Source organism: Lycium ferocissimum, chromosome 7 (assembly GCF_029784015.1).
Source record: "Lycium ferocissimum isolate CSIRO_LF1 chromosome 7, AGI_CSIRO_Lferr_CH_V1, whole genome shotgun sequence".
NCBI lineage: Eukaryota > Viridiplantae > Streptophyta > Magnoliopsida > Solanales > Solanaceae > Lycium > Lycium ferocissimum.
In genome coordinates this window covers 33,809,281-33,832,242 of record NC_081348.1, presented here as the reverse complement: position 1 = coordinate 33,832,242, position 22,962 = coordinate 33,809,281, and the positions used below count along the sequence as shown (strand labels likewise).

Genomic DNA, 22,962 nt, shown 5'->3' with positions numbered 1-22,962 from the left:
CCGGTTTTTTAACTAGAAACTGGCCGGTTCCGTAACCGTTTACCGGTCCGGTCCGGTTTGAACCGGTTGACGGGTTTAAGTGGAGGGAAGTATCTTCAATTAAAGTACTCTTTTGTAGTATTTCTTTGGCTACTATTGCTAAGTTGATGACTCAAATTTAGTCAATGTCATTTGCTTATTCCACATTTTTTAATTTGCCGTATGGTTTAAAATGCAAATTGCACATGCTTTTGATTTTCTTTACTTACTTTCTCCACTCATGCAAACAAGCATCTCGGTGAATTAATTATAGCACGAATATCTTAGTCTTTATTGGGTAAAGAAAGGGTAAAAGGAATATCTTATTACTCATCTAATTCATTTGGGTTGCCATTACTTTACACGTTCAGTAGTTTAGATTTTATCTATAGCCATATACTGAGTGTTCATGATCGATTATATTTTAAAATCTTTTATCTCTTTTACATGAGATAAATTTTGTCCAAACTAGTTCAAATAAACTTTGTCCAAACTAGTTCAAATACTATGAAAATTTTGCCGTTGGGTATAAGGTCTTGCTTGAATATATATTATAACAGTCTCGAGTTTCTCCATTCTGCAACTCCCTTCTTTTGAAATTGTTTGAAACAATAACAAAGCACATAAGAACAAAAATATAGACAATGGAACCGAATTTTATAAATAATGGAGCAAATAAAATAAACTTTATTTTTTTTTAATCAACTTCGTGAATATTGGTAAAGCATTTGTTTGAGTGATTTGGAGAACATTGAACTTTGGCAGATTACGGCCCACGGGCCATTCGCATGATTGTGTTCGGCTCAAGAGTGTGGTTTACTCTATTTGGGCCTTAGTCTAAGCTGAAGATCATTTACAGATCACCAACTCAAAAACTGGGCCGGACCCAATGTTTCATGCAGTCGTCTCGAAAAATGACAAGATGCACAAGCCCGCCTGAGCGGATCCAATCCATTGAATTTGGTTATCGTTCTATGCCCAAATTCAACTGGAGTCATCCCCTCTTCTCAGAGTCAATTGTTATTAGGAATTCTTGCTCAAATATGAGAACTTGTTAATCATAACTCATAAAACTATTCTTTTCCAAAAATAGCTGGAACTTTAACAAAATAAATATAATCTCCAACAAATCTAACATAATTAATGATTTTATCTTCTTAGGAATTCTTGCTCAAATATGAGAACTTGTTAATCATAACTCATAAAACTATTCTTTTCCAAAAATAGCTGGAACTTTAACAAAATAAATATAATCTCCAACAAATCTAACATAATTAATGATTTTATCTTCTCAAATATTTGTTAATCATAACTCATACAACTATTCTTTTTCAAAAATAGTGGAACTTTAACAAAATAAATATAATCTCCAACAAATCTAACATCCTTTTACACAAATCCGTTGTCCCCATCCCACCCGCTAGCCATGCTGCCCCATCATCATCGACCGCTTCTCCACCGGAAAAATGCTAGAGCTTCTCTCCCTTATCCTTTTTTCTTTTCCGCCGATGTCCCTATCCCACCGCCCAGGTTGTTTCCACAACTTTTCTCTCCATGTACATTTGTATATGTATGTCGTATGTTAATGTATATACTTGATATACACATAACAAATAGTGATATACATTGAAATACAAGATATGCACGTGACATACACTGAATATATGTTAATATACACATTTGTACGTCATGTATGTGTCATTGTATGTGAGGTGTGATATACATGATATATAGTATTAACAACCAGACATAACTAGATATACACCGAATATACATTCATTCAACCTACAAACCACCATAATTACCATCCATTCCACCACAATGATACAATAACCACTTCCATGGGATATATATGTTCTTTGGAAAAAACTTGTAGCTTCGCTATTGATATTCGTACTTAAAAAATTTATAAAATTTGGATGCTTGGCTTAAGGATAAAATATAAATTTATTTTTCAGTTATTGTCAAACTCTAATAAGATTCTATAGTTGTCAATGACAAACTCTAAATCCAGTATGATCCCACAAGTGGGTCTGAAGATGACGGGGCTTACGCAGAGCTTTTGTGTGTGTGTGGGGGGGGGGGGGCGTGGGGTGGGGGTGGAGAGCCTGTTTTCAATAGGCCCTCAGCTCCAGACTTTGTCACCACTATTTCACAAAAATATATACGGCGTATATATTACTAAATATAAAGAGATAAGGGTCAAAAACACACCCTAACTATTACTTTTTTTTTAGTTTCATACCTAAACTATCATAAGGTTGAGAAAACTACTTAAACTATCACTATCTAGTTTGCAAAACACACCTGAACTAGATGTGTGAACTCACTCTCCAAAAGCAAGTGAAGTTCTCGAAATTTTCTCAAAAAAATTGTCCACACTTGGCATAAGTAATGCTATGGTGGCACCTACATGGAAATAAAAAAATAATATTTTTTTATAAAAAAAAAATATTTTTTTAAAAAATAATATTTTTTTTTTTTAAAAAAATCAGCATTTAAAAAAAAATCTGAAAAAAAATGATTTTTGTAAAAAAATATCAAAAAATTTAGAAAATCGGAAAAAAATGATTTAAAAAAATGGAAAATTTGATTTTTTTTTTAAAAAAAAAAATGTGAAAACTAAATAATCAGTTTTCTTTTAAAAAAATAACTTTTCCAATTTTTAAACTATTTTTTTATTTTCTATAATTTTTTATATTTTTTACAAAATTATTATTTTTTAGTTTGTTTTTTAAAACAAATAGTTTTTTTTTAATTTCCATGTAGGTGCCATTTTGACATTATTTATCCACGTGGACAACACTTGGCAACATTTTTATATAAAATGGAGAGCGTAGATCACATGAGGTGTGTTTTTAACCCTTATCTCAAATACAAATGATATCATCAAGATTCATTTATTGCACTCAATACGCACCCATGATTGTAAAACACTCCCAAAAAAAAAAATATATGATGTATTAAAAGTGATTCGAACATATCTTGTTATACATGAGATAAGTGATGTCAAAGTTAAGAACATCACGCACAACCTCAATACATTACACCATTTTTCAAGTAAGTGGAACATCCATTCAACTTCTACATATGGCTCACGCCCGAACTGATTTTTCAAACTAATATCTAAATTTCTAGTATTACGCACACACAAGAAATTATGAGATCAGTCACTTCTTATCTAATATTCATATCATGTGCTAGTCTAACAAATTTGTCAATCCATTTTTAGGTTAAGACTTTCAATCACAATACTCAAATTTATTGCTCTACTAACACACCGCGAATAAAATTACTCTCAAATACCATATCACATTTAAATATAATTAGATCAGGGCATATTTCCAACAACTCCTTCTTTTGTGGTTAGATTTTTTCACAAAATTTAAAACAATTTTAAATCTATGCTAAACAATAAATTTTAGACTAGTATATTAAAAAAAAAAAAAAAAAAAAAACTAGAAGTGTTATTTTTCTTTTTTCATTCACTAGGGCTCATTTGGTTGGGAAACAACTTATCCCGGGTAACTAATTCCGAAATTAGTTATTACACCCTCAAGGGCTACAATCTCGAAATAACTAATCCCAGAATTAGTTATATCAAATTTTTATTCCAATCAAATATGAAATAAGGAGGACTATTTTTACTTATCCTTCACACCAAACGACTCACGGTAGTAAGTGCAACTCGCCTCACCCTTATCAAGTTGCGGCACACCAACGAGGCTAATAGGGGCAAATATGTCAAAAGACAGCGAGTAGCAAAACCCTAGTTATATCCATCCCTTACTCTATATATATATAAAGTAGCAGAGGGTTAAAATTTCACTGAAAGGCAACATTAGTATTGAGGCCGCCAATTCCCGTTAGATCTCTGAGGTAACATCGTTCAGTTTTCGATCTATTAGCTTTAGCATAAATTTTCTCAATTATGTTTCATTTACATCGAATTGTTAACCATATATTTACTGTATTATTTATTTGCTTATATACTTTTTCTTGGATAGTGATTAGTTACAACTGATTTAACATATTCTGGACTGTCTAATGGGTTTATAACTGAGATCTGTACATCACGAACGAAATCTGATCCGTTTAGCTTCGATTGTACGTACATTTTTAAGCACTTTTTGTAAACACTTAGCATGTTAGTCCTTTTTTGAATCTGGAATGTAATTGTCTCGAGTAAAAACTGATATAAATGGCATATAACCCTCTAGTTTAGTGTGGTGTTGAGGTCTTGTTGATTGATATGTTTTCCAAATTCAAGGATTTTATCTCAAAGAGAGTGTTTGTGTTTTTTATTCTGTTTGAAATACTTAAATGTAATATCAAGTGAACAAATTTAGAGTTATTTGTTTTTTTATTTTTTCTTAAAACATTTTTAGACTTTAGTACAAGTAGGCATGTTGAGTTTGCCCAAATTCCCAGGGGTGATGAGAAATGTATTCCCTTTTAACAACTTGAAAAAGTAATCAAGGCTGGAGTCTCAAAAGGGCTCTTTCACCGGGACACCATTAATTTGGTGTTTTTGGAAAGAAAGACAATTGAGCCCCGAGAATTGGCATGTTTTACGTGCCATAGGCCTTTGGTCAGGGAGCTTTTCTATTCATCTCCAGGATTGGTGTTAGATTCACATGTATTACTTGACTAGAGCATGTTGTTTTTGATATTCAGTGATCCTTTTCCTCAGTGTGAAAATTGTCGTGTTTTTGGTCCAGAACTCTTCATTTTGTTTGAAACAAAAATTACATAGGACCCGTTTGGCCATGAGAAGTATTCACTTTCTTCCCGATTATTTTTTTAACTTTATTTGAAAATTAGCTTTTGGCTATGAAAATCAAGTTGTATTTGGAATTTGAAAAACACCTAAAACCTTGTTTTCACTTTTTTTTCCCTCACTTTGAGTACATTCAAACAACCCAATATTCTTTGCAAAAACTATAACCAATCACAACTCTCTCGTCAACTCCAACTTCATAAATTCCAAAGCTGTGAAATTTTTGTCCCCAAATAGTTGACGTCCTTATATTCACTTTATTTTAATAAACTGTATAGTTTCTAAATTGTTTGAATGTTGAATCCTGTTCTTTCCCATCTTTTAATAAGGTCCAGTTCTTTCCCATCTTTGCATTTTCTTTTCATTATTATTTAGATTGATATTTCCATGTGAACTTTATTGGTCTATTCGCTATAGTGATTCCAATAAATTTGGGAGGTTTTTGTGTATTACATTACCAAATTAGAGCAATGAAAGCCCGTCCTGCAGAGATATGACATTTACCTTCACCCTAAACATATCACTTCATTTGGAGGTTCCAATTGTTATTTTGAAAACTAATTTTCTGTTTGATTTAGAATACTTTTTATTGTTCTCTAAGCTAGAAATGAGTACTTGGAGATGTTGGCTTGTTTATTCTCCTTTGAGGTTGAGGCCACTTAGCCTTTTCGTGTTGGCTATTACAGGTAAGAAGAATGTCGCATCGTAAGTTTGAGCACCCAAGACATGGTTCCTTGGGATTTCTTCCAAGGAAAAGAGCTGCACGACACAGGGGCAAAGGTTTTAATTCAAATCTTTACCTTTACTTGTTAGATTTGCATTTTTGCTGCTGAGGACGGAGTTTTATATATATTGGAGCAAAAAAATATGGCAGTCTTGGCTCCCTACTTGGAATTTGTCTCAATGTTGTTTTAATTTTAAATGGAAACTAATATGCATGCTAATTATGATTGTAATAGTAGCTCGCTTGTGTTAGGAGGTGATGTTAATTATTTGATGACCTTGTTTGGTTGGTCTCTGTGTGTATCCTTGCCATTTGGTCCCTCGTACTGGGAATACATTTTTTCTAGAAATTCATGTTTGTGTGTCTGTAACGATGGACTGCAACTTATACATCACCTTATTTGCAGAATCCTGAAAATGTGTACTGCCTTGTTTGCTCTCTGGTTTTGGCGAGAGGGATGCTTTGTGTTTGGGCAGCTTTTATATGTTTTTTGGATTTTTTTTCCCACTGTTCTTGAATTGTGCAAGTAACATCACTGCTTGGGCAGCTTATATATGATTTAGTCATTTGGCTAAAATAAATAGTTGTTCATCTGTAACATAGTGGTATCACAGTCACTGTGATGATATTCAATTGCACAAATTTGCAATAGTTGGCGAGGACAATTTTTATCCTGCAAGGATATTTGTCCAACAAACTTTATGTCAGCAGTAGATGTAATGCTTAAAATGTAACCATGGAATCTAATCTTTTATGCTCACCTCTTTGTTTATGCAGTGAAGGCTTTTCCCAGAGATGATCCAACAAAACCTTGCAGGTTGACAGCTTTCCTTGGATATAAAGCTGGCATGACTCATATTGTCAGAGAAGTTGAAAAACCAGGGTCAAGTAAGTATTGCTTACAATATCAAAGATTCAGCTGCTAATAATGCCAATGCAGTACCGGAGTTCTCTTAAGAAAACTGATTGGGCAATTAGGGAACTAGGTTTATACAACTTAGAGCCTTTTCACCTTAGACAGCATAAGGTTTTTTGGGATGTCCGGATAGGGAACTATACATTTTGCTGCTTGGAAAATGCCCATATTAAGGTTTATTATTAGAACTTTAGGTGATTAACTGCATTGTGGAAGAAAGTTGTCTTTTGAAGTAGGCAAATACGCATAATTCTGTCATTCATGAGTGGCATTTTTGCAGAGCTCCACAAGAAAGAAACTTGCGAAGCTGTTACCATAATTGAAACTCCTCCTATGGTTGTTGTTGGTGTTGTTGGATATGTGAAAACACCACGTGGCCTTCGCTGCCTGAGCACTGTCTGGGCTCAACATCTCAGTGAAGAAATTAAAAGGAGATTCTACAAGAACTGGTGCATGTCCAAGAAGAAGGCCTTCGCAAAGTACTCAAAGAAGTATGAAACTGATGATGGTAAGAAAGATATTAATGCTCAGTTGGAGAAGATGAAGAAATATTGTTGTGTCATTCGTGTTCTGGCCCATACTCAGGTAGTTTGCTCACTATAGCTCTTACTGCTCCGTGCCTCTCTTTAAAGGCTATTTTTTCACCTTATTATCTTCCGAGGCTCTCAGGATCCCACCCCCAACACTTTATGCTTTGCAGATTAGGAAAATGAAAGGTCTCAAGCAAAAGAAGGCACATCTGATGGAGATTCAGGTTAATGGTGGGGATGTTGCTCAGAAGGTTGATTATGCTTATGGCTTTTTCGAGAAGGAGATTCCTATTGATGCTATTTTCCAGAAGGACGAGATGATTGATATCATTGGTGTGACTAAAGGTAAGGGGTATGAGGGCGTGGTGACTCGTTGGGGTGTGACCCGTCTTCCACGTAAGACTCATCGTGGGCTTAGAAAGGTGGCTTGTATTGGTGCTTGGCATCCAGCTAGGGTGTCATTCACTGTCGCCAGGGCTGGGCAGAATGGTTATCACCATCGCACTGAGTTGAACAAGAAAGTCTACAGGCTGGGCAAGGCTGGCCAGGAGTCTCATTCTGCCACAACTGAGTTTGACAGGTTAGTCCGTAATACATATACAATATGCCCATGTTTCTGTTACTTGGATATCAAAATTCTTAATTTGAAAAATTTCCTGTCTTACTCAGGACTGAGAAGGAGATCACCCCAATGGGTGGATTCGCTCACTATGGTGTTGTGAAAGAAGACTTTTTGTTGATTAAGGGCTGCTGTGTTGGACCAAAGAAGCGCGTTGTGACTTTGAGACAATCATTGTTGAATCAGACATCTAGGGTTGCATTGGAGGAGATCAAGCTCAAGTTCATTGATACATCCTCCAAGTTTGGCCATGGACGCTTCCAGACTACACAGGAGAAGGCAAAATTCTATGGACGTCTTAAAGCTTAAGAATTCGTCAAGACCATATGGGCACTTCTTTTTTGACAGAGATAGACTTCTTTTATGAGATGCTGTGCTGCTTGATTTGTGTTTTATTTAAGCTCATACTGTGGCAATTTTGTCGGATTAAATTTGAAGTTGGTTATTTTAATAAGCTATTTTGGATATCGACCTTTTTTATGTTCCATATCTTTCTAGATTGCTGCCCAACATTTTCACTGGGTTGCTTCCTTTCTGTAAGATCATGTTCACCAAAGTGGTTGGTTTTTTTTTGTTTTCTGTTGTAACCACTAACAACCCTAAGCAGAGATTTGTTTCCTTAAACTAACTGTAAGATGGATTTTGACGTTTACCACTTTTGCTACTCCCACAATTCAAAGCTTGAAATGGACCTGTGGCACATTTCTTCCATTCAAAAAATGGGTTTGGTTAAATTGGTGTTGGTAGACTTTTACATATTTTTTATAAGAAGATAGATAGGTTAGGGGTTGGTGAAGTTTTACATATTGTGATCGATTTATCATTCGGGGAGACCGACATATTGGAATGAATTTTAATGGTACGTGTAGTTACCTCATATGCCATTAAATTTGCTGATGTGATCGAGCCTATCATAGTTTTGTACATCGAAGGATGGGTTCATACATGAAAGCTCAAAATTTAATGAGTAAAACTGAAGCCTCCATTCGATTTACACACTGTGCTATTGAGTAAATAGCTCCACGAAATTGGAAAACGGAAAGAATTGTACAAATTGTAGGTATAGGTGGCTCGTTTTTGCAAAGATGGTCTGTTGAAAACATATGAGAAGGTAGGATAACAGAGAGATCTAGTATGGATAATACATACATAATGGTTAGGATTGCACTTCTTTCAGCAAACATTAATATAAATAATAAATATTGAAAGATATATATATATATATATATATATATAAAACTTTGTGTACTTGATAAATAAACTACGGTCCTACGTTAGATGTACTTAATATAGGTTAAAAAAGGCATCATTTCACATGGGAAGGAAGAACGTCAAGATAAGTATAATGAGAAAAGAGGAATGGAATGAGTGGGGTTTTATGCCCTAAAAAGCTAACACAGGAAACCTACAATGTGGAAAAGAAGCAACTGATATGAATCTCTGTTCTTTGAATAATAGTAACAAACTTCCTCTTTGCTTACCCTTCATTTTCTAATGACTTTATAACGAAGTCTAGGGGTCAGCTTTTGCACACCTCAGCTAATGCATCGGATACCTGCTATATCCCGCTAACAACACTGAATAACTCGATCCATCAAGAATCAGTCAAAAACTTCTGTACACTTCAACTCATTCATCATGTACCTGTTACATATTATCCTTCTACCATTTGAGAACTCAAGGTAAACTCTACTACTCTGTAGAATTTGGAACAAGGAAGTGATAAGTTTGTCTCATTGGAGAGACTTAAGATAAAAAGAAAGAAAAAGGAGATTGAGAGTGGTTGGGGACAAAGGAAAAAAAGCAGACAATGTTAAACAGTTTTCAACAGTGCTTTATTCTTCTTCTTGTCATGGGCCAACCAGACCCCCAAAAATGTCTTGTGCTAAAAATTTGTGCTCTTTCCTTGATATGACCCCAATATAAATCTTCAAGAAACCAATGGCATATTACTTCCAACTCTAGTTTTACTTCTCTGTGACATCTTGCACACAAGTAAGCTTGGTTCATCAAATTATAGGTAAAATATAGCTAAATGAAAGAAATGGGATGATCAATTACACTATACAGAAATTTATGCAAACTTTTTCACTTTAACCTTAATTTTCTCTTCTTTTTTTTTGCGAATGGGCTTGGGATTTGGATGTGATGGTGGTTGTTGGTGTTCTCGGGACATCATGCACATAATAGCTTAATTAGTTTTGTAATTTTTCTCATAGCTTTTGACAGACAAAGCCCCTTATCTTGTTAAAAAATCCTCACTCAATGAAAAGGAGGAAAAAACAAAAAGATGGTTCCTTCCCCGCTTTTCCTATCATCTTCTTTTGTATCCTGAGCCTATTAGATGCCGAATCAGATTAGTCAGGCCAGTAAATAAGAGATACGATATTACAATACGCTTGAGTTTATTCGGTGGGAAGTCAGATTAGTCAGGCTAGTGAGTATGAAATGCAATACGTTTAAGCCTATTCAATATGAAATCAGATTAGTCAGGACAGTGAGTATGATATACTGTACAATTAAACCAAAAAAATAAAATCTTTTACTTTAATAATTTTCACATTTATACTTCAACAAAATCATCATAATTTAGGCCGTTCTTATGGGGAGGAGAGTTGAGGTGAGGTGGGTGCATAGAAAGCTTCAATCTATAAAAGGGGACTTTGCGCAAATAATTCAAGAAATTTAAGCTACCAGTAGTGCTTCTGACAAAAAGTTGTGGGGTTTATGAGACAAAGATTTTAGCAGGTAAATTGAGGAATAAATGAACAAAATGGTCTCTATCAAAAGATTTTTCTAGCTTTTCTCCTTTTTGTGTTGGAGATAAAAAAAAAACTTTAGTGTTCTTTCTTCAATTGAATCATGGCTCTTCTGGTATAGCATTAGCTGTAAGATTATCAAAAACTCCACCTGCTGCAGCCTTATTCTTTTTTCTTTATTGGTAGCTTTTCCTTATCCTGCCTATCTAGCGGGAGATCATGTTTTTTTTTTTTTGGTATGTATTGCCAATTTTGAATGATGAAACCTTATGTTTGTTTTTGTCCATCTACTTCTATGGAAACTTTATAAATGATCTCTGACTATACAATACTCCCACGTCACAAAAAGATTGTCTTACTTTCCTTATTAGTTTGTCCCAAAAATATTGACACGTTGCTATATTTAGAAACAATTTAACTTTATGAGATGATTTACAACCACAGAAATATCTAAGGCTTGCTTTTGACCATACATTACAAAAGTCTTTTTTTATTTCTTAAACTCCGTACCAAGTCAAATTAAGACATTCTTTTTGAGACGGAGGGAGTATCTTCTTGATAAAGAAAATTCATGGCTTTATACGCCTTAAATAAAAGAGAGTTGCTAAATTGCCACACCAATTTGACTCAAATTTGGCCACACTTATGTAAAAACCACCATAATCTCTATTGTACAATTTTAAATTAAGATAAACTTTGAGAAGAAAAGATAGAAATGATATTAAGTAAGCATAAATTATTAAATTTGACCTAAATAGTCATATGAATTAACCTCATTTGGGCCATTGTGGTCAAAATAGTATGGCCAAAACACCTTATTGTAAATAAAATATAAAACATGACTTTTCTTTTTTGAATCTTTTCTTTTTTGAACATCTTAATTTATCGAAATTGACAAAGATCCTGCACTATTTCACCTAGTACTAAGGCTCTTTCAATCTACGGTCCCTCGGAGCGAAAGGTTAGACATATAGTATGGGTCCTCCGACTTTCAGTTATGTGTTATGCGGCTCCCAGGAAGCGAATGAAGAGTTTCCAGGGGAGCTTACGCTTACTCGCAACCTCTTTAATTGGTAGACAATGGGGTCACAATAGCAGGGTAAGAGTTTGCAACTTGGAACTTTAATCGACCCATGATCGGGGCAAACAAATTAATAATATGCTTAACTTCTATAAATTGATACTGTAAAAGTTTTTTCACAATATCAGCTCCCCTAAAAGATAAATATAAATAACTATCCATACTAAGTGGAACTAATCACTTTGAAAATAAAACATTCAACCTGCCAGAATAAGTTAAATTATACTAATGATCTGGGGCGGAGCCGAGTGGTGGCCAGGTGTTCACCCGAACCCCCTTCGGCAAAATATTACCATGTATATATAAGGTTAAAATTATTTTTTATATATAAATAGTAGATGTTGAACCCCCTTGGCTTCCTCATTTCTTCCTCTTTTATATTTTTGAACTCCCTTAGTGAAAATTTTGGCTCCGCCACTGCTAATGATATAAGAAATTTTTTACACTATCACTGTATATACGTTATATTCAAATATACTTACTAATTCAGAAGCGAAAAATAGGGTTGTATTTAGCTAACAGGAAACCATCAATTATGGTATCTTGAAAGCGAATGCTTTTGCAAGCATCAAAGAGGGGTCACACTCTTGCTTTAGGCTCTGCAGACAAAGAGGGCCAACACTTTTTGTTTTCTTTAAGTTTGCTTCCCTAAATGTTCAAACAAAAGTATAGTACTGATTAAGTTTGGCATCAAGATCATGTACAACAAACACCATAAGGAAAGAAAGGTAAAATAAAAGAAAACAAACATAAGGAGTTTAACTTTTGTGCACTGATAGTCAACAATTTTTTTATATTATCAGGTTACGTTAAATAAGTCTATAGTAATCTTGATTTGGTAAAAAAAAAAAAAGAATATAATAAATAACCCGCTATAACCAGTTATGATATATTGATAATGTAAAAGTCCTTTATTTAAAACCAAACAAATGTCTAGCAACTAAGATTATCTTATAATTTTGTCTTTATATTTGTTTGCTGCTAGGTATAAAGCTACCTAGTTTGAGCTGTGTTTCTTCAATAAAATTGGAGTCATGTGTCTGTCTGTTTCTTCCATCACATGAAACTATAGAATATATAAAGTTCTTAATATTGGGTCTTCCTGTTCTCAGGATATTTAATTTATCTTTCAAACATTTGTTTATTCATCACATACTTATTTCCAAGTAGATAACATCACAGAGGAAGATTCAAGGTAATAGCCTGAAATTATGCCCTTTTTCCTCCATTTTTTGCAGCACATGATTTTCTTGATTCTTTGTTGTTAATTTTTCCCTGCTATATTTCAATCTGTATTCATATTATCTCTTACCTGCATTTTAATGGTATAATTGAGAATCTTGTTGTGTGATATTATTTTAAGAGTTGCAAAATGAGAAACTTCTATTTCAAAAAAGCTGATCCATATATAACAGCATAAGTACAACCAAAAGAGAACTGCTTGATGATGAACTGAGATTCCGTATGTTTACAAAGGTCATAGTTTCTATTAAGCTACTTCTCTGTATAATAAAAAACAAGAAAACATGATCATGATATTTTCAGAAGTAAAATAGACCTGTTGATATCTCTTCACGTCAAAGCTACTAACACAACTTTTGCTACCATGAAGTTGTTTTCTTGAGCTTTATCACACAGAATAAAAGTTCTAAATTCTCATGATGAAATGATTTTTTTTTCCCTTTAAAAATGTACAAACAAAATGCCATTATATGCTAGCATTAGCTAAACCTCTGACTTATATATTTTGTCCTATCAAAGATTTATATGTCAGTAGAGAGAGAAAAAAAAAAAAAAAAAGAGAACTTCTTGTGCTTTTGCTTGTTGTTTTGATTCTATTTTATGTAATATTGAACTGAGCTAAGCTTATATGAATTGACACGAACAGTGAGGATTCATACAACACACCAACTAGCCTGGTATTGAGGATAAGTTATAGTTGTTTTTGTTATTGATCAATGAAACAAGTGGATTATGAATATGAGTGAGCTTGGGTCAGAAAGATCAAATCCATGGAACAATATTCACACAAGTTCAGAACCTAGTCCTTCCCAAACACAAGTCACTAGAGGAGGACAATGGAAGAACTTTGGGACATCAATGGATGCCATTTGTTTCGGCTTTGTTGCTACAGCTATCCTCATATCCATGTTTCTCATCATGGCCATCTTTGAACATCTTTTCAAGCCTAGTCCACCCTTCTCTTCGCCTCGAGATAGTAGACACGGTTCCTTGGAGTTGGGGCCGATTCAGAAACGTGCAAGTTCAGAAATGGTAAGTTCCTCAACTACATTCAAGAATTAAATTGTTTTTTCTTTCTTTTTCTTAAAAGGAATGTTGATAAGTTACATAGAAATCTTTCATTTTTCCAAGTCTTGAAAGTCTGCTAGTAAGTTTTCTAGTGCTTTTCTTCTATTTTCTTCCAGAGATATCAACCCTATTTATCCCTTTATGGTTCAAACATCTTTCACTCTACTTGCTTTAATCTTTATAGGTCTAGAATGAGCTAAATACTCAACTCAAAGAGATCATCTGCAACCATGTGTAGAAACTTTTTAAGAAAATTATAAATTAGAAACAGGGAAAAGCAAAAAATAGTTATGAAAATCAAAGTACCAATCTAATTAATGATTATGTCTTGTTTACGCAGGTACAAACGCGATATTCGTCAGATTATACAGTTTTGATGCCAGGACAACAGTATCCTACCTTCATTGCCAAGCCAACTCCATTGCCTTGTCCAAGAGAAAGGGTTTATTGGCCTTCCCATGAACATAGTTTTCCCTTCTCGTAATGATTCTAAAAGACTAATTATTGTTGTTATCATATATATGAATCATTAAAAAAAATTATGTGACCATCAAAAAGGTTCACCAATTGCGCAATTTAGCCCTCTCTTACCCTGCTCTGACCTGTAAAATTAGCTGTCGGGCGAAAACTGAAGCTTTGCACATTGGGGAGGAAAATGTGTGGTGACATTTCATTGTTTTTGTGTAAAATATTTGACTAAGTTCCCCTATTTAGTCTTGCCTTTTCCAATATGTGAGTTATGGGCAAGATCTGGGAAGTTCAATTGGCTAAGTTTTCAGTTGTTCTTTTGAAGTAAGCTTCTTTTACCATGTAGTGCTTTACCTAATCTTTTGACTATTGAGCTTATGAACTTCATCCTACTTCGATCAGCTTTATGTCACTTGATTCAAATTCCAGGATTATGACTAATGTTTTTATGCATAAATCTGGGATAGATTAAACATTTTACCACTAACAGTCTTGTGAGAATTGTGATGCGAGTAGAAAGAGCAACTCTATTAATAACGTGACCAAACAAAAGAGGAAAATCAAAAAGTTCGATTCAGCAGTTAGCTCAATATCTCCTGCCTCCGGGTACAAATTACAAGTACATCTGGCTTCAAATTTTGGCAAGCCAAACGCACGTTCTTATCCACGCACCCTGGAATCTGGATTCTTGCTAGAGTTGATCTCAATCAAACAATTGTGACTTTTCAAATTGGTTAAGCACTAAAGTAAGCAAAGACAGATTTTTGGAGAAGTGAAAATTATATTACAACCAATATTGTCATGATTTACATTAAGAGAACAATATCAGAAAAAAGATTACAGACATCTAGTACAGAAGAGTTGCTTCATCCCCTTTTTTGGCACTTTCACCAAATTTGTACAACAGGTGTTTCAACATCGTAAAAATCAGCAACAAATTATGCTACCACTTCTCCCTGTAGAGTTTGCATGTGAAGTATAACTTAAAGAGAATCTTCTCAACTACTCTGATATTTCATCATCCGGTTGTATTACAGTTAGCAAGGAATATTTGACCCTCACCAAGATCCTTCCTTTCTCAACCATAAGCCTTGCACCTGAAACAACCCAATAACCAGGAGGTTCCTGTGGTCCTCGAGTCATCTCAGTAGTATCGACAAATTTCAAGAGCTTCGGGGCTTGGACGGGAACAGGAGGACCACCGGGGTAAATGGCAGAATTTATGTTCACATCAGCTGGCTGCGGAGGTGGCTTCTGTACTGATGTAAAGTGCTGGCTAATGAGAGTTGATATCAGTCCAGATTTGCGGGCCAACCCAGGGGAACCATCCCACTCAGGGTGCTTTACCATAGTAGCTCCCATGACAGTCGAGAAATGGAGTCTCAGAAAGAGCACCTTTTTAAACCCGTAGTTCCCTACTTCCAGTTGTGCTCCAGTAACTATGTTAAGATCTTCATCAGATTCAACAGGAGCAGTGCAGACATGAGAAAAGTTCTTCCATTGAACTTTTTCATAGTATTTGCGATCATATGATTCTCGACGATAATTGCCATTTGGATCATCTTCAAGTTGGAAGATTTTAGGAAGAGATGAAAGATGCTGCAAATGGACAGCTAAGCGGTTACTCCTCCTACCTTCAAGGTACAAACGAAGCCCAGTCACCGGCCTCTTGCCAACATCAACCTGCAATGAATAACACGAATCACATGGACGCCTTGAGAGAAGATACTCAGCAGACTAATCAACAGTATTTCCCCTCCTTTTTCTAACTTTATTGAGCCCGGGCATTTGGTACAAGACCAAAGAAACTAGTGAGGGGCCGCCATCTCATGTTGCTCAGTGGACTTAATTAGAAACTGTAATGGAAGTTAATAGAAAGAGTCTTTGTAAGGATCGAAAACAGTTAGCAATGCACTCCGAGCTGCTCTAAACCCATAATAATTCACAGGCGCAAACATTGTTATTTAAAATGAAGAAGAAAAGATGTAATCGTCTCACATCCTTCGCGAAAAATATTATTACTAGGGATCATCCGTATTAAATATTTGCAGAAAAGCCAAAATCCTACAAAATCAACAGATGTCCCAGTCTAATGTCTACCTCTAACATACCCACAGATAGCATGTCTTTTGTTTTATATTCCTTGAGCTGTTGCAAACAAATTGGAGATAATGACGAGATTTTTTGTGGGAAGGAAAGAAGGGGAAGGAAAAAACTATATTTGGAAGACCAGAAAAGTATAACGACTCCCAGTTCATTTGGGGTTAGGATTTGGATTGTCCTCAAGATGGTGCTACCAGGGAAATAGTTAGATTTGTTTGAGAGGATAAAGCTTTATGGAAAAAGATAATAGCCACTAACTAGGGTTACATAATAGATTATGAGAGCGAAGAAGTTTATAAATTATATTGTTGATAGAAGAAACAGGATACTTTAGGAAGGATGTTTAACTTTGAAGGATGCATACACACATCAATCGGGTATGGTGAATGATAGAGGGACTTTGGTAACTGATTATTTAAGAAGATTAACTTATCAAAAACAGGTTATTAAAGGTGACAAGGGATCACATGGGATATAAGGGTCACTAAAGCCATCTAGGGTTGAAAATTGACGAGATTGAGTACCTGACGAACGTTTATGATAGCCAGCAAGGTGAGCTGGAAGAGAAGATTATATAGTCAGGGTCGAGAACGGAAGCCTTAACTGTGGGATAAGATTACATGGAGTTAGCTAAGGACGGGAAAAAAGACGGTGTGGAGGAACATATGGAACACCAAGGCCACAAAGAAAAAGTAGTTTTTTTCCTTAGGGAGGTGTGATATGCAATGTTAATGGTGAATAACTTAAGGAATATGACACGGTTGCATTGAGTTGGTACTGCAACATAAGAAGTTCAAGGAGGATATAACCAAATTTTACTCCATCGTAGGTCTATAGAAAATTGAGGTGTTAAAATTAAGGGAGCTCACAGGAGTGGTGTTCACGTAAAGCCTGGGGCCCAGTAAACTAAACTGCAAAGATGCAAAATTTAAATTCCTTCTCTGTGGACCAAGTGGAAGATCACTGAAGACTGGTGCCCACTGCCTTGGCAGTTGAAATTCCAAAAATTGGTGAAGCTCTTCAATTGGTGGTTTATCTGCATAGACAACACTTTATATAAGGGTAAAGCATTATGAACATAGATTTCCAGGTAATTACATAATAAACATCCCATGAAGTTAATACATTTTCAAATTCCTTAAGAGCCATCTCGCAAAACTTGTGGAGAAAGCCTTTTGAAAAAATAGATCAAAAATAAAACATGTTTAGGTAACTGCACATTTTTGAAGACTTATCGCGGAAGAAGATTTTTTCTCTGAAATTACCCTAAAACTACTTCTTTATTAAACAGTATATTGGAAAAAACAACTTGTGAGAAAAGAGTTTGGATAACATTTGAGTTGAATTTTTTCTTTTAAAAAAGGGTATTTAGAGTTCAAGTTAAAAGAAAAAAGATTGTGTAAGTTGAAGTTGCGGACATTAACTTCCGCTTGAAAAATAAGTTGACGAGAGTTTAAGATTTGTGGCTGAAAGTGAAAAGTAATATTTCTAGTTACAAACGCTTTTTGACAAGCATTTGCCGCAACAGGTCGTGTAAACCAAAATCCTATTAATAAATAGGAACACAGCCCAAGAAAGAGCTCTTAGCTATGAAACAAAACCGCATGTTTCTTTTTTTTTCCTTTTTTTTTTTTTTTTTTTTTTTGGGACAAAAGAGGGATTCAAGGTTATAAGATATCTAATGAAACCGTCACTGGAATTGAGATCATATTCAAAGAGAAAGATCTCAAATATCTGGAGTTCCTTTTTGTATATTATATGGATGATCCGATCCGCAAGGACCATGATTGGGAATTGTTTGATCGTCTTTCTCGAAGGAAGAGTCGAAATAGAATCAACTTGAATTCGGGACCATATTTCACTTGAAATACACCTTCAAATGCAAGCAATAGTAGTTACACCAAAACAGGCCAGCCTAAACCTTTTTTTTTTTTTTTAAATGTTTTTGCAATTTTTTTTAAAAATATTCCAGGAACAACATATTAATATTTTGAGAAAATACAGACATATTTAAAATCAGCTATGATCCTTTAGCCGCATAATTAGCAGGGGCTCAAATAGGCACTCCAACCAGTGGCGGAGCCAGAATTTTCACCAAGGGGTGTCAAAATATAAAGAAGTAAATACACAAAGAAATCAAGGAGTGTCAATATGTAATATATATACATAAAAATAAAAAATAAAAAAATTTACCTAGTTACACAGTGTAATTTTCCGCCACTGACTCCAACGTCTTATTTTGATAAAATCATTATTTTGAGAAAATCCACACATAAAGGTGAAAAATTAACTGGAACTCAACAGGCCCTCCTCCCTCTTATTGTTTACCCATAGGCCATAGCTATTAAACGGAAATGTAACATTTAGCAATTACCTAGAAGTCTAAAACTTATATCACGTACAAGATAGAAGCAAGAAAATAACAAATGATGCTCTAACTCACAGCGTAAGTACAGATTTATAGCATGACTTAAAAATCCACTTCCTGAGATGCCATTCAACAGTGAAGTTATAGGAATGAAAGACATTGAGATCACATCAGGCTCCTGATCCACACTTTGTAACCACTGATTATGCATCAGGCCTCTGTTATCACTTCCACCTCTCCTCTTGCAAATACAAACAGTATCCTGCAATTTCAGTAGCCAATGGGCAAATTGACAAACTTGTTCAGAACTCTAAAGTGCAGAAAATTTAACGGACATGAAAACCCTATGCTACCTACCTCCTTATGTGCATATGAACCAGATATATTGGGATCAGCGAACCTCAGTCGGTGCTCCCTGATTTCAAACTGAGGCAACATTATCAAATTAGAGACTTAGACAATAGATTCATAATAATTGTGACGTAATAAAATGTCGTGAAATTTTTTCCAGTAATCGATTTAAAATCTGACAAGAAGGATTTCAACTAACATCCAATTGTAAGACAAATGACCTACGAAGTAAATCCATATGCAGATATTGGTTGACACTGTCTCCGCTGCCATAGAAGATCTTATTACGCATTTTTGATCCAGCCAATATTGTGGAGATTTAAATTAACATTTCAAAAAACAATTTGAGAGAGAAAGGACTTCCCAAAATAACCAGGAATAAGAAAGCTTGGCAATTATGACCATTCAAGCAACAGCGATGAGTAAACACCCTTAATTGTTTGGGTCAAAAACACTTCGAGTCATAAAGGGATAAGAGAAACAGAAAAACATTAACTTCATATTATCTTGTTTCTGAATCCAAAAGACCATCAATTTGGCCTTTACAATCCCTTTTTCACAACCTAGTTAGTCCACCTCCTATAAAAGCAAAAGTTTAATGGTTCCATGTCAAAGTGAATAAATGTAGATGACTGGCAATAATCATCTTTCTCCTTGGTCTTTTTTTTTTTTTTTTTATAAGGATCTTTTTCCTTGGTCTTCGTATTCCTGGACATGGGAGTTCATTTCAAAATGCAGCTCCAAAGGAGCTTAACTGTCCTGAGATGCATGTATGAAATAATATGCTCAAAGGTCATTAAGACCGTCATTGCTTCTGCCTGTAATTAGCACTTCAAAACTGACAACCTAAGTTGGAACTTCTAATACAAGTTCAACCCACCAGATAGAAGGGGCCAGTGTTGTTTAGATGGTCAGAGATATAGATGCTTTAACACATACCAAAATTCTAGAGTATTTCTCGGTTGTGTTGGCATTTGGCAAAGTAAGAAAAGTGTGGTCACCTCGATAAAAGAAGTAAGAAAAGTGCAATCAGCATACAGTCTCCAAAAGCTCCATATAAAAACATAATTCATGTGTCCAGGAATGTTTTTCATGATTATAGAAATTGAGGGTTAGATGGGATTAAGACCTTCTCATTCTGATGTGCCTGCTGCGATTCTATTCCGCCTTGTTCATTTGCACCTGAAAACCTCTTATCTGCCATTGCCTTCAAACGCTTTTGCACATCAGCAGGCAGAAGGGACGAGGAGTGCTGCTGTTTCATATATATTACATCTTTTCCCCCCATCTTTATACCAACAATGACATGAGTACCAAATTTTTCAATAAACCTGGAGAATGAACATAATTTCAGAACTAGTATGACAAAGTCCAAATAGGCTAGAACTTTCCAGTAAACAATGTGTTGCTTGTACTTGACCAGTTTATACGTGACATAAAGGTAGATACCAAATAGTGACCTAACAAACAGTTGCATCAAAGCCCTCTTACTCCAAGTTGTAACTTGGAGAGCTCTGTGATTCTGATCAACTAGAATGCCTCAAGTAAATAAAAAAGAATATGCAAAAAACTCAAAAGGACGTTGAGGTACATTATTTGAGGTATCGTTAACTGTTTACATTCCCTTCTCTTCTCTTGCATATATTTTTGTTTGGCATTAAAAAGGGAACAGAGTTGGCCAAAAGTTGATTAAACAGTAATGGAAGGAATTAAAAGCGAGAGCCAGATAGAGTATGGATCTAAAGTTTTTTTTTTTTTTAATTGGAGCTTGGATCAGGAGTAGTTCTTTACTGCTAACCTCCTTCAGACAGAAATCCAACTAATGGAGACTGCTCTTGAAATAAGATATCAAAACACAACGCCAATGTTTAACAGTTTAAGTAAGTAACAAATATTACCTTGCTAATGCCGCAGGATCCCATGTTGATGGAACTTCCTTTTTAACATAATCACACAGCACCATTTGAGATTTTTCTAAAGCAACAGAGTACAATGTGATGAACACACCATCAAAAGCAAGGGTTTTAGTATACGCTGCATCCCTCTGCCAAGAACCAGAAAACTCGAACATAGTATTGAAGAGCCCTGAAGGAATTTTACCATTCACGGATACTTCCTGATTGAACTGCTCTGACATCTGCAGGTAACAAAAGGAACTCTCAGATTGACCACAAAAACAAGACAGAAAAATTTGCCGACAATTGCTACTCTGCCCAACTTAATAATTAACAGCAGAGGAATGATTAGAAGTACATATACAGAAGTGAATTATATTCCCATTTATGTTTTCTTCTAACTCTTAACAGTGATGGAGGAACTAAAAGACACTAAGTCGTTCTTCCTACTGTAAGAATTTATACATCAATATATTCCAAACTCTTAATATAGAAAACAGCTGGCATCATAAAATACAGATAAAAGAACATATCCACACGCTACAACCACCAGAGAAGAGCGCGTTTGGCCATGAATAGTTTTTTTTTTTTTTCTTTCTGGAATATTATTGCAGAAAACTGCTTGAATATAGAATTGTTACAATTTTAAGTTGAATTCCGGAATTTTCTGCTATTTGAAAAACTCCAAAAAGCTGTTTTCACAATTTTTACTCCAATCACTCACAAAATCCAAAATCAACTCCAATGTATTCATGTCCAAACACGACTCCAGTTTCCAAATATCATTGTCAACTTGAAAACAAATATGAGTACTACTTTCTTACAAATTTCACAATTCTTATGTCCAAACGCCCACTAAGTTTCTAACCTCTTCACATAAAAGCAAATAACATAAGCAAAACAATAGCACAATAGATTTCGACCAATGACCAAATGCAAGTATAAACAAAGATACCTGCTGGAAAGAAAGAACATCAGAACGAAACCGCGTAAGTTCTCCTTTATCACATTTAATAGATTTCGACACATTAGGTATCGAAATACCACCAAGAAGCACAACGTCCCTACTCTCATCTTCATCAATTTCGATTAAACGACTGTTATTCGGATAACTTTTACAATACTTTAACCTCAAATCCAATGATATATCATATCCACATCCTATTGACTGAATAGCAACCTTAGCTGCTTCAACAGCAGGTAACTTCAACGCCATTCGTCACAGCATTCCTTTAAATGTTTCAACAATTAACATACACGCAAAACATATAAATGAACCAAATGTTCCTAGATTAGTCAAAATGACAGCTGTAAACTGAAGAATAGTCAAAGGTTCGGAAACCTTAATGTATCAATCTAGAAATTTGGAAAATTATATCCCCAGTGATGCTATTTTGGATCAAATGAACTAGACAAACCCTAGAATCACGTAGTGCACGTGCATTTCCTTGGTAAATAATGAGTATTCGATAGCATTACGGACTCGAAACCCTAGCTGAGGTGTATTGAAATGTGGAGTTTAAGATCCGAAGAATTCGTATTGACTTTGAAGTGAAGCTCAGATCTAGAGACTAGCTTTGAAGATGACTGCGACGAATTTGCGAAGACGATTTTGAGGTTAAAGAGGGAAGAACGTTTTTTTTTTTTTTTTTTTACTGTGTGTGTGTGTGAGTGAAGATTTTAACAGTGACAGAAGTGGAGTGCCGTGGTCAACGAGGGATACTGAATTGACTAACGTTTTACGTCTAAAGAGGGCCAAATCAGTGAAAGCAACTTGTCTGGACTGGTAATGTTCTCAACAAAAGAGGGAAATTGTCATGTTGTACTAATTAAGAAGGAAGGACAAAATATGGATTGTGGCAAATGATAGTGACCGAATAGGGTCGGACTAAAGGCAAGTTATTCATTTATTAATTTTTACATTAACTTATATCATATTTGATAGTTACTAAAGAGATATCTTATTCATGTATTAATTTCTATATACATATACCGCTTTTGATAGTTAGTTAGGAAGTAAGTTCTTTCGTGTATAAAATT

At 34.9% G+C, this 22,962-nt stretch overlaps 3 protein-coding genes across 5 annotated transcripts; 2 read left to right on the top strand and 1 right to left on the bottom strand.

The window, feature by feature from the left end:
• Positions 1 to 3,759: 3,759 nt before the first annotated feature.
• LOC132064539 (large ribosomal subunit protein uL3y) lies at positions 3,760 to 8,054 on the top strand. Of its 3 annotated transcripts, none has more exons than XM_059457544.1 (6): positions 3,760 to 3,897; positions 5,476 to 5,578; positions 6,300 to 6,410; positions 6,719 to 7,023; positions 7,139 to 7,548; positions 7,638 to 8,054. In XM_059457544.1, the coding sequence occupies exons 2-6, from the start codon at positions 5,494 to 5,496 to the stop codon at positions 7,894 to 7,896; spliced, it is 1,170 nt and encodes a 389-aa protein (XP_059313527.1). In that variant the 5' UTR covers positions 3,760 to 3,897; positions 5,476 to 5,493; the 3' UTR covers positions 7,897 to 8,054. The 3 variants fall into 3 exon arrangements, with proteins under 3 accessions (XP_059313527.1, XP_059313528.1, XP_059313529.1); XM_059457545.1 differs by having other exon boundaries at positions 3,770 to 3,883; positions 5,462 to 5,578; XM_059457546.1 differs by having other exon boundaries at positions 3,777 to 3,897; positions 5,485 to 5,578.
• A 4,226-nt stretch (positions 8,055 to 12,280) lies between these two features.
• Positions 12,281 to 14,543, top strand: LOC132064538 (uncharacterized). The gene is made up of 3 exons (XM_059457543.1): positions 12,281 to 12,622; positions 13,316 to 13,701; positions 14,078 to 14,543. Exons 2-3 carry the CDS (start codon positions 13,402 to 13,404, stop codon positions 14,219 to 14,221), a joined length of 444 nt encoding a protein of 147 aa, XP_059313526.1. The 5' UTR covers positions 12,281 to 12,622; positions 13,316 to 13,401; the 3' UTR covers positions 14,222 to 14,543.
• A 423-nt stretch (positions 14,544 to 14,966) lies between these two features.
• LOC132064537 (MACPF domain-containing protein At4g24290) lies at positions 14,967 to 22,675 on the bottom strand. The gene is made up of 7 exons (XM_059457542.1): positions 21,878 to 22,675; positions 20,926 to 21,164; positions 20,157 to 20,358; positions 19,034 to 19,102; positions 18,752 to 18,938; positions 17,178 to 17,344; positions 14,967 to 15,888 (listed from the first exon to the last, which is right to left on the bottom strand). Exons 1-7 carry the CDS (start codon positions 22,136 to 22,138, stop codon positions 15,208 to 15,210), a joined length of 1,806 nt encoding a protein of 601 aa, XP_059313525.1. The 5' UTR covers positions 22,139 to 22,675; the 3' UTR covers positions 14,967 to 15,207.
• Positions 22,676 to 22,962: the final 287 nt, after the last annotated feature.